This window comes from Misgurnus anguillicaudatus, chromosome 19, assembly GCF_027580225.2.
Source record: "Misgurnus anguillicaudatus chromosome 19, ASM2758022v2, whole genome shotgun sequence".
Taxonomy (NCBI): domain Eukaryota; kingdom Metazoa; phylum Chordata; class Actinopteri; order Cypriniformes; family Cobitidae; genus Misgurnus; species Misgurnus anguillicaudatus.
The window spans coordinates 32,377,996-32,395,519 of record NC_073355.2 but is presented as its reverse complement, the minus strand read 5'-3'; the positions used below and the strand labels follow the sequence as shown (position 1 = coordinate 32,395,519).

At 37.2% G+C, this 17,524-nt stretch overlaps 1 protein-coding gene across 2 annotated transcripts; it reads left to right on the top strand.

Moving 5' to 3' along the window:
* The first annotated feature begins 1,387 nt into the window (after window positions 1–1,387).
* Window positions 1,388–16,719, top strand: syngr1a (synaptogyrin 1a). 2 transcript variants are annotated; one of them, XM_055194462.2, is made up of 4 exons: window positions 1,388–1,770; window positions 10,530–10,767; window positions 11,941–12,086; window positions 12,392–13,499. In XM_055194462.2, the coding sequence occupies exons 1-4, from the start codon at window positions 1,675–1,677 to the stop codon at window positions 12,491–12,493; spliced, it is 582 nt and encodes a 193-aa protein (XP_055050437.1). In that variant the 5' UTR covers window positions 1,388–1,674; the 3' UTR covers window positions 12,494–13,499. The 2 variants fall into 2 exon arrangements, with proteins under 2 accessions (XP_055050437.1, XP_055050436.2); XM_055194461.2 differs by lacking the exon at window positions 12,392–13,499 and adding an exon at window positions 15,369–16,719 and having other exon boundaries at window positions 1,389–1,770.
* The last annotated feature ends 805 nt before the right edge of the window (window positions 16,720–17,524 follow it).

Sequence of the window (17,524 nt, the reverse complement as noted above, 5' to 3'; positions counted from 1 at the left end):
CCCCCCCTTTGAAAATTAAGATGTTTCTCCATTTGTCAGTACACTCTAAAAAAAATTTGCTGTAATTTTGCAGCTGGTTGCCAGTAACTTACTGTAGAAGATAAAGTCAAAAAATGTTCATGTTCATTTAACTTTGAATGAAATGTTGCCAGTAAATAACATAAATGTAAAATCTACAGTAAGTTACTAGCAGCTAGTTGACAGTAATACCCATTAATACTGTAATTTCTACAGACATTTTTACAGTGTAAATATGGGACAAATTTGCTGTATTTTTACATACCAGTTTCATTAAACATGTATGTTTCTTAACATAAGTGTAAAAGTAACTTACCATCTTAAGGATACGAAAAATAACACATTTTAACCATATGAGGTGATGCAAAAATGAGTACACCCTACAAAGATTCTTAAAAAAAACAATCTAAATATTTTGTATGGCCTCCATTCTTTTCTTTAAAAACAGCACTAATTTTTCAAGAATTAGTATATATATTTAAGAGTTTATAAGCAGAGAAAAATAAATATAGGAAAAATGTTTTTTTTTTCAGATTTGTTTGCTTGTTTGTTTGAAAGCAGATTTTCTGTTCTTTCATTTGATATATTTGTATGTTTATATATTTTTCGAAGAAATTTTTCCTGAAAGGCATTTTGTGAAACTTTTGTGAAAATCACAAAAAATGCTGGCGGGCAACTTTGAAAAAAATGTCTGGAGAGGAATGAGTTAAGTGAAGGAATGGTAAATTTTTAAATATGTTATTTCTAAAACTCCAATAGAGCATTCCAACATAAGACTGTATATTTCTCCCGCTATTCCTTTTTCTGAACATTTCAAATATGCTTTAGTAAAATTTGGGGAAAGTTTTACCTCAATCTTTGTGGAAATTGTAAAGCCTATTATTGTTTATTATAATATTATTTATTATTATACTGTATTATACCGTCTATAGTGTACGTGTTAGTATAGACGCAAAAGTTGTACATGTACATTTTCTTGGCTTGTACAACTTAATACAGCAGTATTGTGGAACAGTTAAAGTACTTACCTAGGGGTATCCTTAGTTTTACCTAAAATAAAATATTGTATGTATATATATATATATATATATATATATATATATATATATATATATATATATATATATATATATATAAATATAGTAGTAGGCTAAGCATCGCAGTAGTCACTAGGTGGCACAAGGTTTTTGACTAGTAATTAAAAAAATACATTATTCAATGCAGAGTAGGCTATTCTGGAACTAATTTTGGGAACAGTGAAATTTAGTCTAGTGGCATTTAATTGACTTCCTCTAATAACATTTTGCGTGATTGAATTAACACCGCCTCACAAGGCATTCGTCGGGCACGTGGTCGGCGGCGCGCACAATAGCCTATCCTCGCGAGTGCGCATCGGTCTTGACAGCATAATGCGCGCTCTCGCGTTCCCCGGATGCGTGTTTACAGTCTCCTCTCTCCACCCTTGAAATGAGAGAGGTGCTAGGTGGAAGGGACATCGTTTTACCAGGAAACCCTCCACGAAGGGACACCCAAGCGCGAGAGCTTTAAACATACGGAGGCGAGTCTCTGAGGCGCGAGGAGAAATCGATTCGACACCCAAGGTCAATTATCTCTCTGAATAAACTTCCGACACGGAGAAACCACGAACCTGTGAGGATGGAGCAGGCATACGGGGCTGGCAAGGCTGGAGGAACCTTCGACCCAATTACCTTCATTCAGCAACCGCAGGCCATTCTTCGTATCGTGTCATGGGTGAGAGCCATTCTACTAATAACGTGATTTAAGTGCCAGTTCGAGCGTCACGTGATGACGCCGCTTCGTAAATCTTTGCCGCCTAAATACACAATCTCGTGCTAATATGCAAGTTAATTTTACTGTTTCACAGTAAATTGTAAGCAACAATGGTGATTTGAAAGTCAAATAGTGTAATAAAACACATTCCCTCTTGTCTAGTAAGCTAAATGTCAAAGGGCAGTTTATTAGAATTCCTGAGTTTGCTATCATAGTCGATATTCTGTTGTCAAATAACATGATATGCAATTAACTTAACGTTACTCCCAAACAAGAGTGGTTTGTTTGTGCTAGACTTAAATGAATTTATTGCAGTTTTGCCACCTGCTTGAGAAAAGTTGAAGCCCATGTTTAGGCTGAATTGAATCGATCTATGTATTTCCACGCCATTACTTGTGATTGATCCGCTTCAGGCATCAGACGGCCCATTGACTGACTTCATATGTAGAGAATAACACAGGTGAAGCTGCTGAAAGAAAGGTTATGTGTGGCATTAATGTAGAATTTATAACGAATTAATGTACTTATTAATTCGTACTTAATGTACTTAATGTCTTCCTCTATAAAGTCTTGCAGTTCATTTTTACAGGCATTTAAAAATGAATATTACCTTCGAAATAAGCTGGCTCCTGGTAATGCTAGTAACATTTTGTGAGGGAGTGGTGGAAGAGATTATATGGGGAGATTAAGCCACAACAATGAAATGGGTAGCATCATTAAAGGTGACATTACACAAGACTTTTTAGGATGTAAAATAAATCTTTGGTGTCCCCAGAGTACATTTCTGAAGTTGTAGCTCAAAATACCATATAGATAATTTATTACAACATGTTAAAATTGACACTTTGTAGGTGTGTGTCCTTTTAAAATGCAAATGAGCTGATATCTGCACTAAATTGTAGTGCCATGGTTGGATAGATTAGGTTGCAGATTAAGGGGAGGTATTATCCCCTTCTGACATCACAAGGGGAGCCAGATTTCAACTAACTTATTTTTCACATGCTTGCAGAGAATGGTTTACCACAACATGGAAAAAGTCAGATTTTCATGATATGTCCCCTTTAACAAATATTAGATTGTCTTATAATAACTTATATATAACTTTAACCAACTTTTAAGGGGACATATCAAGAAAGTCTGACTTTTTCCATCTTTAAGTGCTATAATTGGGTCCCCAGTGCTTCTATCAAGCTAAAAAATGTGAAAAGGATCAACCCAATAACTTAGTTTTGGTAAACCATTCTCTGCAATTGAAATCTGGCTCCCCTTGTGATGTCAGAAGGGGATAATACATCCCCTTAATCTGCACTATCCAACCACGGCACTACAATTTAGGGCAGAGATTAGCTCATTTACATTTAAAAAGGACATTTTTGCTTAGACCTACAAAGTGTCAATTTTTACATGCTATAATAAATTATCTATATGGTATTTTGAGCTTAAACTTCACATATGTACTCGGACACCAAAGATTTATTTTACGTTATTAAAAAGTCTTTTGAAAGTTATTGCGTTTGCTTATTTGATATTTAGCTTTATTTTATTACTGCATTCTTGAAAATGAAAAAGATCTTTATCAACGCTGTATGATTACATAAAGAGCCTTTAACATTCACAAAACCTTCTGTTGCACAAAGGTCCTTTGTAAACTTCTACAGACCTTAAAAAGGAAGAAAGTTTTTTAAAGGTGCCATAGAATAAAAACTGTATTTAGAGGCATAGATGAATAATAAGAGCTCTGTACATTGTAATGACATATTGTGAGCCTCAAACGTGTTTGCGTCCTCATTTTTATATAAACCTAAAAAGTTGTGGTTTAAAAGAGCATATTTTCTATTTTTCTTGTCACAAATGACAATCGTTTTGCTAGATAAGACCCTTATGCCTCGTTTGGGATCGTTTAGAGTCCTTTGAAACTATGTTGAAAAAAACTGTTAAGTGTTGAGTTAAGTGTTGGTGTCCATCAAAGTCCATCAAAATGAGAAAAATCCTGGAACGTCCTCCCCAAAAAACACAATTTCCTCCCGACCGAACAAAGAAAGACATCAACATCCTGGATGACATGGTGGTGAGAAAATTATCTGGATTTTTCTTTTAAGAAAATTGAATATTCCTTTAATAAAGTTACATACCTTCTATGTAAGTATCAAGGAACAATTTAACACATTATTTCAATGCATTATTTGGCACCTTTAAAAAAACCTTTGAGTTAAAAGCTTATTTTATGGCATTATTGCAAAGATCCCTTTTTATTTAAAAAAATATTGTTTGTGAATTGCTTGGATGTCTGACCATGCATACAGTCTTACTACTGTGTTTTGGCTGTGAATCATATAAGATGGTGTCTGTTCTTTTGTCCTGAAGTAACCAGCATTTACATTACATGTTAGTGCCAGTATGTATGCAGTCTGATGCATGGAGGTGTGTTCATCTGATTCTTAATCTGATTGGTTGAGTGAATGAGTGCTGCTACGTTGGCATGACAACAATCCAAGACCTCAGGCTGGATAGTAACAAGCTCACTATAAGGAAAATAGATAAACAGTAAAGGCATTAATGAAATTGCCTCTAGCATACAGCTGTATAGTAATGAAACCTTTGTGTGTTGTATCATATGACCCTGTTTAAACCTTTCAATGTCATAACTAAAAGAACAGCAACTTTAGCATGCAATAGTCTAAAAAAAACAAATGCATGCCTATTGCCTAATCATGATGAACGTCTAAAAGGTCTTGTGTTAAAGGGATTGCTCACCTAAAAATGTTCTTACGCTCATGTTGTTATATTTAACACAAAGGCATTTTGATAAATTATGGTAACTAACCACAAAGTTAAGGGTACCCATTGACTTAAATTGAAAAACAAATACTGTGTGCTTACCTTTATTTATCAATTTTTTTTTTGTGTTTGGTGAACTATCCCTTTAAGCTTTGCACTTCTTCTTCATTGCTTGTTTGTGCACATGGTCTTTTGAAAAAGATGGTCCCAAACATGACATCATCAGCTCATTAATTTCTTCCCAAACTCTCATTGTATTAAACCAGCATCTAACTGCAGTATGTTTTGAAAAATACTAAATTGTATTAACCATGCAATTTCCTGGCTCGTCTGCATGTACTTTTTTAAACTTTTGTTGCAAATTATATTATGGGCACAGCCCTCTCTGCTCTGTTCTGTACAATGTGCATATGATGCTTTAAATATAGCATGGTCATTTTACTGCACTAATGGCACTGCTGAATACTGCTGCAGGGTGGCATACTCTCCTTTTCTGCCCATATGTCCACCTTTAACCCTGCACGGTCATTATATCAAGGGGAAAATATAGTTTGCAGATCCTGTTTATCCCTCTAACAATATTAAAATGAAAAGATTACCGTCTGATTCATCTGTTTCCTGGCAGGATTTTCCCTTATCTGGTTGTAATGTTTTGACAGTGGTTCTCTTTACTTGTGCATTATTTGCATCTTTATTATTATCTTTTTTTTATCATGTAACTGCTTTATTGGAGTACATTTGATGTAATACAACTACACCTTTGACAAGAAAGTGCTTGTGTACTACTAGAGGTTGAAGAGTAAAAAAGCCTTATCATCATTTGTTACACAACTATAACATTTCCTTCATCTAGACGTCTCTTATCTAAAGACCTGAATTGTAAATTTTACATCCTCAAAGTTAATTGAAGGAATAGTTCACCAAAAAAAAAAAAAATGCTATCATTTACTCACTCTCATGCCATCCTAGATGTAAATGAATTCCTTTCTTGAGCTGAAAACTGTCTTGTTTTAAATAATATCCTGGCTTTTGCTTGTCTTGTGACCAGTTGAACTTACCCTTTCTAATGTATGTTTTAATACGCAATGCATCAATCCCTAAGGAGTAAGAGATATTAACCCACTGAAGTCATTTGGATTACTTGAATGTGAGATTTTTGTGCTTTCTGAGCTTAAACATTTTGACCACAATTCAGTAGCATTACAGTACACACTCAGCTAAAGGATTATTAGGAACACCTGTTCAATTTCTCACTAATGCAATGGTGTGGGGGATGTTTTCTTCGCTCACTTTAGGCCCCTTAGTGCCAATTGGGCATCTTTTAAATGCCACGGCCCACCTGAGCATTGTTTCTGACCATGTCCATCCCTTTATGACCACCATGTACCCATCCTCTGATGGCTACTTCCAGCAGGATAATGCACCATGTCAAAAAGCTCGAATCATTTCAAGTTGGTTTCTTAAACATGACAATGACTTGTACTAAAATGGCCCCCACAGTCACCAGATCTCAACCCAATAGAGCATCTTTGGGATGTGGTGGAACGGGAGCTTCATGCCCTGGATGTGCATACCACAAATCTCCAACAACTGCAAGATGCTATCCTATCAATATGGGCCAAGATTTCTAAAGAATGCTTTCAGCACCTTGTTGAATCAATGCCACGTAGTATTAAGGCAGTTCTGAAGGCAAAAGGGGGTCAAACACACTATTAGTATGGGGTTCCTAATAATCCTTTAGGTGAGTGTATAAGGCCCTATGAAATCCATTTTATTATTTACTGTGTTGACTGCCAGTGCCGATGCTCCTGTGTGCGCGGCTGCACTCCAGATGTAGCCCTCATGTTGTCTGAGGAACATACTGTATACAAGCTATACACTTTTAAATAGATGTGAACAGCGTTTCGTTCCTGGTATTTGTTTTCTTGTTGTTTGTTTGCAGTGGTGGGTCCATTTTCTTCATCTATCCTGATTTTGTGAATGATCCTTTAAATATACCTTCAAAGCTGTGCAAAGTGCAAACGTGTGCGCACGCAAGGCTGGCTTACAGCCGCGTTTGAGGTAGTTTGCCGCATGAACATTTTGAGTAAATTGCTTCATTCACGCGTGAAATTCTAGTCATCGAGACATTCACGTGGAAATTCGCATCATGGGAGGGGCTTCTGCATCGCCGCTCGCTTCCTGTAATCACGTCACTACTAGAGCAAGATTCTGATTGGTTAAGCTCCGGCGGCAACGCTCAATTCGCATCATTCGCGCAAATGAGGCTAAATCGCATCTACCGCGCCTCATTCGTGCCACGAGACCTCCAGACGCGCATCAACGCGTCTTTACATTGAAATCACTCGCGCTTGACGGCTCTACCGTGGCTGGTGTGAACGCAGCGTTATGTTACGTACACACCAAACGCGTGGCATCGCATTGCTCGCTCTAGATTACTCGCATGCTTTAACTATGTGTAATGCATTTTTCGCTTGAGTTGAATATTGTCAACTTACGCGAAGGCACGTTTGAGGCGAATAGCGCGTGTTTGCGTCTGATCGCGTCTTTGCATTGACTTTGTATGTAATCTACTCGCGCAAATCGTTGAACTCGCGTTTGGTGTGTATGCCCCATTAGACGAAACATGCTTGCGCTCTGATGAGGCGACCCTTGTCATTGTTTGCAATGCATGACGAGGAAAGAACATATCTTTCTTTAAGTCCAACATTACACAAAAGCAAATGTTTGGACGTTGGAATGAATGTTTATGCTTGGATTGTGTTTTCTGTATCACGGAAATCATAGAGCTCTAAGTATAAACCTATAGTATGATTGTGGGGGAAAGATTTGTACAATATTTGCTTTAAATATGTCATCATGACATTAGTAATCAACTTTACCTTGTTATATTGACATATAATAAGGTCTTTGTATCATTAATGCAAGTTTCATTGTTTAAAACGCCCTCCTGATCAATATCGAAAACATTTATGTAATCGTTCTCTGGGTATAAAAAACTAAATGACTGGATTACTGAAGTACATATAGATATATTAATTTTCATATGACCTTCCCATTCTAGGTCTGCAGCCTCCCCCATTCTCTGCCTCCCTTGTGTACGGTGCATCCCTTCACACCCTCCCAAAGAAAATTTATGACATAAAACATTTTTATTAAAATGTTAAATTATACAACATAATGCTGCTGGTTATAGGTTTAATTGCACAGAATTCATGATGCATTCATGTATTTTATAAGGCCACGGCCCCCAGTTTGAGAACCACTGGTATAGGTGGTCTTCACATGTAGTCCCATGACTCAGCCTCTCTCGTGATCTCTCTTTCTCTGCACAGTGAACACAAGGTCAGCGAGATTAAGAGGGGGTTGGAGGGGGGAGGGTGATAGAGACGCAAAGCTTGGTATGTAACAAACTGAGGAAGAAAGGAATAATTATGGATCAAGGCCACTGTAGTAGAAAAAATCCATAAGACTCGCGTACAAGATAGCCGAGTGATTCGCTTATAAAATATGCAAAGCATCACACACACACGAATTTGGTATTGATGTTACACTTAAAGTTTAAGATTTAGATGCAAGTACAAACTTCATGGAAACGTTTTATTGTATGGCCCGCTATCTTGCATTACACAACCTGCTACACAAACGCCATTGTGAATTGTATAAAGGGTGCTATTGACTAGCAAAACAGCTCTATACCACTATATCCCTGTTCCTTTAAAGGTGTTGATTGATTTATTGGTGGGCGAGCGGTGGTTGACTGATCTGAAATAGCACCCAAACAAACAAGCATCAGCTGATATACTGTATGCCTTGCTGAATGACGAACCATCAATTTTAGGAGGACCAATGAAATCCAATCAAATTTGACACGCTGACCTTGTGGGAGATGCTGAACTACAAAATGTGACATGTATGTAATATTTATATATGTGTATTATTTCAAGTATATAATTTATACTTGATGTATATAGAATCCTTTATCATTGAAATCAAAATATTATTGACAATAAGAGAGAAATGCTCATGTTATCACTCAAGCTTACCTAAGAAAATGTAAACCAGGTTTAAATAGAAAGCAAGTAAAACTTTTCTGCTGATGATGATCACAAGATCAGGATCCCATGTGCTGCGTCGTGTTACAATGCTTGCTTTCATGCCCTCATTGGCGATGGGCCTTGTGATCCAGACAGCTGAATGCCTATCCGAAAGTATCTGTGGTAGTTCATCTGATGATATCATCATGAAATTTTGCAATCTGTCGCCCAAATTAGTCTGATGAGATCAAGATAAAGTTTGAATGAAGCATTTAAAGTGTATCCCATAGATTTAGTGTTCATTTGATTCAGTGTTGCCAAACCCCCACATGATAAGCATTATAGGTGAATGTTAAAGCTGATTATTTAGGTAACATTGTAGCTTTGCCCAAATGTGCCCTTATTTTCCTAAAGATTCTTGTTGTTGTTTTTTTCTCTGGAGCCAAAATAGAATGTCTGATTTGTCTTTAAAAAAGTTACACTTAGTAGAAATCAAACCCTGCAGTATGTAAATTTTAGTGGGATCTAGTGGTGAGGTTGCGAATTGCAACCAACTGCTAAGTAGGGTTGCCGCGGTGACAGAATTTTCTCACCGGTTAATCGGCGCGTCACAAACCCGGTGATCCCGGTATCACCGGGTGGGAGGGGCTTATAAATGCGCATGCAGTCATGCACAATTTACTTTCACTTTTGAATTACGCAACTGTTTAAATGCATCGTTTGCGTAAACTGCGTTAAATCGCGTATAGATTTGCGTGCAATGCGAGTGCAACAGCTGGTTTAATTAAGTGCTTGAGTCAAAGTGCGCATGTAATTCTCACAGAACCCGCCAGTCCCAAGCAGAGCAACCGGCTACTTCTCCATGAAACGCTGCTTGAATGATGGGTTTATTATTTTTCTTGATGAAAAACACAACAACAAAATGATCTTGCTTATATTCAACATCATATATGTATATTATAACAAAAACGAGTAAGCACGCCGCTTCTGACATCATCTGGTCAGTCAGCTCTCCTTGCAAACTCTGAAAGGAATGAAATCTGACACCTGCTGCTCTGTGATGTGACGCGCGTTCACATTCAGGCAGCAGACACACAGTGTGTTTGCTCTCTCTAACGGAACTAAATGACTTAATTACACGAAAATATCAAAACGACGGAAATATCAAAACGACGGTGAAAGACGGTGTCGCGGTGGGCAAGTGATCTAACCGGTGAGAGGCTGAAAAACCGGTTATCACCGTTTCACCGACTATCGCGGCAAGCCTACTGCTAAGTCCACGGCTCACTCCTCGCTTTTGAAACACATAGAGAAGCTACGGTAGCCGCCACCGGACATCATGTCATCGTTGGAGACAACTTAGTAAAAAAAATGTCCGTTAAGGGCTTCTGTAGAAAAATGGCAGCTCAAAATGGCAACTTCCATGTAAGGGGACCCTCTGTGTATGTAGATAAAAATGTCTCATTCTAAGGTAATAAAAACATAACAGTTCATTATGAAAGGTCTTTATACACCCCTGATAATACAGTTTTGTATATTATTTTGCATTTCTGTCAAAAGATCCTTCTAAAAATTACACACTGCACCTTTAAAATGGCATTCAGTGCTGTTTGTGATGATTAGCTAATAAATCTAATTCAGTCCTACTAAACTAGTCCTATGAACAAACCTCATAATTATTTTTGACCAGTACAGTATTTTAAAGTTGTGCCAGAAAATGTTCCAGTTAAAAATGGCCAGGTTGACGTATGAATCATGGCACAAAATAACCTAGGATTATAAATGACCCTGAGTTTACATTACAATATCAAATGTAAAAAGTTCATGTCATGCACTATTACACAAAATCCTTTAAAATCTTTATCTCCGCACTTAACATAATTTTTATGTTTTTTTTGTCCCCAGATTTTTTCCATCGTGATTTTTGGATGTATTGCTAATGAGGGATATGTGAACCCTCCAGATTCACCGGAGGAGTTCTGTATCTTCAACAAGAATCAGAATGCCTGTAACTATGGTGTTGGGATGGGTGCGCTGGCTTTCCTCAGTTGCGCTGCTTTTCTGGCTCTCGATGTGTATTTCCCTCAGATAAGCAGCGTCAAAGACCGTAAGAAGGCCGTGTTGGCTGATATCGGTGTTTCGGGTATGGTATACTTTCATTCTGACTTTTTCCATGTTTAAGTGCTATATTTGGGTCCCCAGTGTCTCTATCAACCTAGAAAATATGAAAAGATCAACCCAGTAACTTGTTTTGGTAAACAATTCTCTGCAAGCATGTGAAAAAATAGGTCATTTGGCTCCCCTTGTGATGTCAGAAGGGGATAATACCGCCCCTTAATCTGCACTATCCAACCACGGCACTGCCATTTAGTACAGAGATCAACTCATTTGCGTTTAAAAGGACACACACAAAAACAGCACATTTTTGCTTACACCTAAGTGGCAATTTTAACATGCTATAATAAATTATCTATATGGTATTTTGAACTAAAACTTCACATATGGGGACATATATTAAAAAAGTCTTGTGAAATGTGTCCTCTTTAAACCAGCTTCACCTGATGGAGTTTAGTTTGTGCTAAAACTGTGTAGACATCTTCATTTATTCCATTGCACTGTTTTGGCATCTCACATCATCGGTAAACCCATTTAAATGTTAAATATTGCTCAAATTGTTTACAAAAACATCTGAAAATGCATTACGAGCCCTGAGCGGTCCGCATCTTTTTATATAACGATTACATCTTGCATGCTTTTCTCAAATCCTCATCATACTATAATTTACACTCATATGCTCTTTAGTACTTAAAAGCACTTTTAGAGTTAAATCTGAGCTTCCTGTACCACAACATTCACATAGTGCCCTCTGTTGGTTAAAAGTGACTACTAGACCTACTATAATGTAGACAAATGAGTGCTTTGTTTTAAAATAATAAAACTTTTTAATAGCTATGCTCAAAACCCCATACTGTTCTTATTGCAACAGTATATTATATGCATACTGTACATATGTACATTTTCTTTATGCAGGGAAATTTTCAGATTTTTAAAACGAAGCTCTTTTTGAGATGCTGTATTCCACTATCCCATGTATTCAACTATTGAAGTCATATCAGCCCATATTACTAATATTTAAAATTTTAAAAAGACAATAAAAAGTATACATACTGTATATTACATACACTGTGTTGACTTTCGAATAAATGTTTTGGTTTTATTTCTTTATCACGTACCATATGGCAAATCAAACCTAATTACGAAACCCAGTTCTGGCACATATATCCATTTTCTTGCACCTGTTCTCTGTTTCTTCCAGCGTTCTGGTCTTTCATGTGGTTTGTGGGATTCTGTTTCTTGGCCAATCAGTGGCAGGTGTCCAAACCAGACGATAACCCCCTGAAAGAGGGCGGAGATGCTGCCAGAGCCGCCATAACCTTTTCCTTCTTCTCCATATTCACATGGGTTTGTACTGGCTTATGTACATCTTTTAATGTTCCCTAATATTATGTTATAATACAAATCTGATTCACTAATCTTTTCTATGGTGTCTTCCCATGAGCATTTACTGTATTTAACACAATAATCTTTGCTTCTTTGTTGGTTTGCATACGTTGTCTTTCTAACCCTTGTGCTTTTGATTTAATCCTCAGCGCTTCTCTTGCAGACCTCGCTGCACTGACAAGATTAATCCACCGCCGTTGTAATGTTTTTCAGCATTTCCTGTTGTTCATTTGATCACTGGCTCTGACCGATCTGTTTTTCTCTAGGGGGTTCTTACAATGCTGGCCTCGGAGCGGCTAAAGAAAGTCGCGTTCGAAGAGGAATACAACAAACTGTTCACCCCTCAAACACCACCTCCATTTGTCTAACATTTAACACATTTATGACCTTTCTTATGAAAACCAGTCTAAAGTATCAAAATCTAATGAGATTAGGAGCATCAAACAAAGTTTTGATTTCACATACATTTTAATCTTTGACATGACTTTACTCAGTCAATATTAAAGTCATCAAGATTATATTTTCACAGAATGCTCTTTACATCATTTATGCAGAAAACAGCAAATTACTTAAAATGACATTAGCTGGGTTTTCAAAGGCAGGGTCACATATGTTTACAAAAGGCACAACCCTTGAACCTCCCAGTATTAACTCAGAAGAGCTTTAAATGAGCAATAATATATTAAACACCTCTGAATTTCCATTCCAGTGATGGTTTATCAAAGTTTATCAAAGCATTAGTTTAATACTGTGCTTCATGGGTACAATATTTAACACTTTTTGGTCTCAGTATCATAACCATGAATGTTATAGAGTTTATTAGATTTACATTAGTTATTGCGTTTCATCAGTTGTTGGAATAAGTATGATTTTAATTTAAAGTTTTTAAGTGTCTAAGTGCTATTTTTTTGTTTTTGAACATACACATTCAGTATTTTTAATAGAGTCTTTTAAGAGTAAATGTATAAGTAAGAAGACTTGATTTTTGTTAAACTGCAGTTACAGCTTTAATTGACTAGGGGGCATCAGAAACACATTTAACCACACAAGCTTTCTTGTTAGCATGGTGTTATATTAAAGGGATAGTTCACCCAAAAATGAAAATTCTGTATTTTTTTTCTCCATCTCATGTTTTTACACACATGTATACTGTATACAACATGAATGAAGATATTTTCAGGAATGTTTGTAACCAAAACAATCATGATCTCCATTGACTTTGCAGGAAAAAAGAATACTATGGAAGTGAATGGGGCTCATCAACAGTTGGGTTTCAAAATATCTAATTTCAACAAATTAGAAAAATGATGACAGAATTTAAATATTTTGGTAAACTATCCCTTTAAAAAATCTTAAAGGGACACTCCACTTTTTAGGGGAGTATGCTCATTTTCCAGCTTCCTGGAGTTGAACGTTTGATTTGTGCCGTTTTGGAGTCCATTCGGCTGATCTCTGGGTCTGGCACTACCGCTTTTGGCATGGCTTGGCATAGTCCATTGGATCTGATTGGACCGTTGGCATCATGCTGGAAAGTGACCAGTTTTGATGTTTTTCCTATATAAAACTTGACTCTTTTGTAGTTACATTGTGTACTAAGACCGACAGAAAACTAAAAGTTGTGATTTTCTGGGCAGATGTGGCTGGAAACTGTGCTTTCAGACTGGCGTGGTGGTCGGGGACTTTGCTGCTGTGGCATGGCTGCAGGTGGCGCAATGTTACGCAGCAGCCGAAAATGGTCCCCTTAGTAACTGTCCATAGATATATACACTAAAGGCGCCTTGGGGTTCTAAGCCATCTTGTAACAGGGGTCTTGTCATAGGAAGTAGCTAGGTAAAGCTGCTATCTCCGCCTGTACTTCGAATTCATGGACGATGCCAGACTTTTGTGCTGCGTATTGATGTTAGGCCCACTAGCACTATGCATTATAGTTAGAAAAAGTAGATTTTCATAATATCAAAACTTTTATTTTTTTCTGGACTCAATGCTAATCCATGTCTGACTGTTGAAACGAACCAAAAGAAAACCAAGAAAATCGCATTCATGACGATTTATGGTGATTTTATTTCAGTTACACCATTGCCTACAATGATGCTGATGTGGGGTTCCCCTGTTTCAAGATGGCGGCTCTATTTGACGCATTCGGTCCAATGAACTGCCGTAGCCAAGGCGACATCTAGATGGGGGTGCTATTTTTGGCACTGCCTATCATTGCGCCTGCTGCAGCCATGTTGCGGCAGCGGAGTCCTTGATTGTTGCGCCAGTTTGAGAGTATAGTCCTAGCCATATCTGCCAACTTTTAATTTTCAGTCGGTCTTAGTACACGATGTAACTACAGAAGAGTCAAGTTTTAAATAGGAAAAATATCGAAACTCTTTGAGTGCGATGCTAATGGTCTAATTAGATTGAATGGATTATGCTAAGCTATGCTAAAAGTAGTACCGCCAGACCCGGAGATCAGCTGAATAGATTCCAAAACTATAAAAATCAAATGTTTGACTCTAGGGGAGCTGGAAAATGAGCATATTTTCAAAAAAAGTGGAGTGTCCCTTTAAAGGCTGCCAGCAGGGTTTTGTGGCCTAATGGTTTTTCTTCTTTCAATCACGCTGTTGTCATGTTTTTCATTGATTGTTTTTTAATAGTATTTGTTTACAGCTGAGCAACTGTTGTTGTGAGACAAATCCTGTAACTTTACTGCTTTATTTTCTGAATTTTTTTGATTAAACAGTCTTAAGTTTGACATTTATGGGTGTTTTCCTGGACAGTCCCAGACTAAAATGCACGTAACTACCTTAATTTAAAAACATCTTTCACTGACATATCCTAACATATATAAGTGCCATTGTTTTGTCCCAAAATGCACACCAGTATTGTTTTTGTAAGGTTTGTAAAAACTACTTAAATGTATAACTAATATAACATTTAGGGCCATTGTCTAAAATTATTCTTGGCTGTGTTAAGCTTTAATCAGACTAACAATATTAATATTGCTGCTTACTCAAGCTAATGTTTATCTCATTTTTTCTCTCTTTCTCATTTTCTATCTCTTCGCATTAATTTCTACACCATTTCACCTACCTTCCAAAACTTGTTTAACTTGACATATTAATTCACCTCTCTAAAAACCACCTCCATGTGACCGTTGTCATAATCCTATTATTCCCTTTGCACCGCCCCCCATGCATTTTCCACCCCACTCTTCTAACCCCTCTTCTCCACCTCCTTCATTATCCTCATTGTCTAAAGGCTGCTCAAGCTTTCTTAGGATTCCAGAGGTACAAGCTAGGATCAAGCTCCTCTCTCTTCTCTCAGGACTATATTGATCCAACCCAAGATCCAGCAGCAGCGCCCTCTACAGGTACAGAATATACTGCATACAACCCTGACATGGAGGCCAATTACGACGGCTCTGGTGGGTACCAGAATGAAGACTACTAATGTGTCATGTAAGGATGTACGCCACAGCCTTAACAAGTCAGGCTGGTAGTGTTACATGGGGAAATGGGAACATTTGGGTGGAAACATGAACATTGGGACTTCTTTTGGGGATTATGGGGACCAATGCAGATAGGAATTTATGGTGGTTGAGGGACAGAGAAATTCAGGGGTGTGGTTGGTGCTATTAACCCCTTGTGTATTTTATACTCTATTTTATACTGTGTTTAAAGAGTCTTTATTTAGGCCTAATGTTGGCACAAGATTTTCAGAAACCACAAAGCATTGGATTTAGTTGATTGATCAAGTACATAGAATATTAAATATCCAAATTTGTGAAAAGACATCCTAACCAAACCAGCTGACTACCAACTCTAGTCAATGAAACTGACCAGATTTGTCCTAATGGTACCTGTAATGAAACAAAATGCTTTGAAAGAACATATTTTTTTGTTGTTACCTCTGTGCTGCCATTTTGTCAAAACATATTTATTCTGGAATTCTGAAGATTGAAAATATTCAATCTCTGCAACTGGCATGAATAATAACAATGTATGGTCTGTAATCAATGTAATGCAGAAAGTAAAAGTACATAAGTGAAATATAGCTTACTGAAAGACAATTTGGTTATGAGAGGAATGAGTTTATCATTTTGTGCTAATGGTAACAGGAATTCAGCCACAATTCTATTGTTATAGTCCACTGATGCCTCAAATGGTTATTTCTGCTTGAAAGAACAGATAAGTAGACTTTTAAATTAAATTATAACCTCTTATCTTTTTGAGTGATTAGTGAACTTACTATAATGGTCTACAATGTAAAAAATATATATTTGTTGGTTTAATTTTAAGTAAGTTACATGGCTGCCTTTAAGTTTTGAGTTGATTTCACTTAAAAATATTAGTTGACACAACTTTTTGTGTCAACTAATATTTTTAAGTCAAATCAATTAAATTTTGAATGCAACTAGGCAAGTTGAACCAACAAATCATAATTAACAGTGTATTCATATTATTTGTGACCATGGACCACAAAACCTAAGAGTTATAAGCATAATTTTTTTTTTATTGAGATTTATACCTCTGGGAAAATAAGTATTTGACACATCAGCATTTTTGTCAGTGGGGAGATTTCTGGGTGGCTATTGGGGCAAAATTTCCGCCAGATGTGGCCATTAAGCAAATATTGAATTCATACAAAGACATCAGAACATTTAAGTATACAAGTTGAGTCATAATAAATAAAGTGAAATTACGTAGGGAATAAGTATTGAACACATGAAGAGAACAAGGTACAAAGTGGCATAGAAACCCAGGGGATCACCTGAAATCTTTCAGTATTGAGAGAGAAACCCTGCCCCCTATCAGTACTAATTGATATCAGCTGCTTTAGTCCTAATTGATGGCCTATAAAGGCTTCTCGTTATCCAGGAGGCACACAGGAAAGACTTCATGATGGGTTAAAGCAAAGAACTCTCTCAAGATCTTCGTAATTTTATCGTTGAATTGGGGAATGGTTATAGGGGCATTTCCAAAATGGAAAGTCCATCACTACACCTAAAACTGGTCACAATCAGGTGTTCCATGTAAGATCCCTGTCCCAGGAGTCCAAAGAATAATCAGGAGAGTTCTCCAAGAACCACTCTGCAGGACTTCAGGAAGACCTTGCATCAGCAGGTACTGTTGTTTAAAAGAAAACTATTAGCAATGCACTGAACCGCTATGGCATCCATGGACGCTCACCACGCAAGACTCCATTGCTGAACAAAATGCGTGTTGAGGTTCGGTTAAAGTTTGCGAAAGAGCATTTGGAGAAGCCTGTGGATTATTGGGAAACTATAGTATGGTCAGATGAAAGCAAAATTGAACTTTTTGCCAGTCATTCTACACATCATGTTTGGAGAAGAATTGGCACTGCCCACCACCCCAAGAACACCATACCAACAGTTAAGATTGGGGGTGGAAGCA

Bases quoted from the DNA above. Each gene is read 5' to 3' on its own strand.
- syngr1a (XM_055194461.2), top strand. From the start codon at position 1,675: ATGGAGCAGGCATACGGGGCTGGCAAGGCTGGAGGAACCTTCGACCCA. The intron at 1,771-10,529 runs GTGAGAGCCATT...TTTTGTCCCCAG, and splicing joins TTCTTCGTATCGTGTCATGG to ATTTTTTCCATCGTGATTTT. The intron at 10,768-11,940 runs GTATGGTATACT...TGTTTCTTCCAG, and splicing joins GGCTGATATCGGTGTTTCGG to CGTTCTGGTCTTTCATGTGG.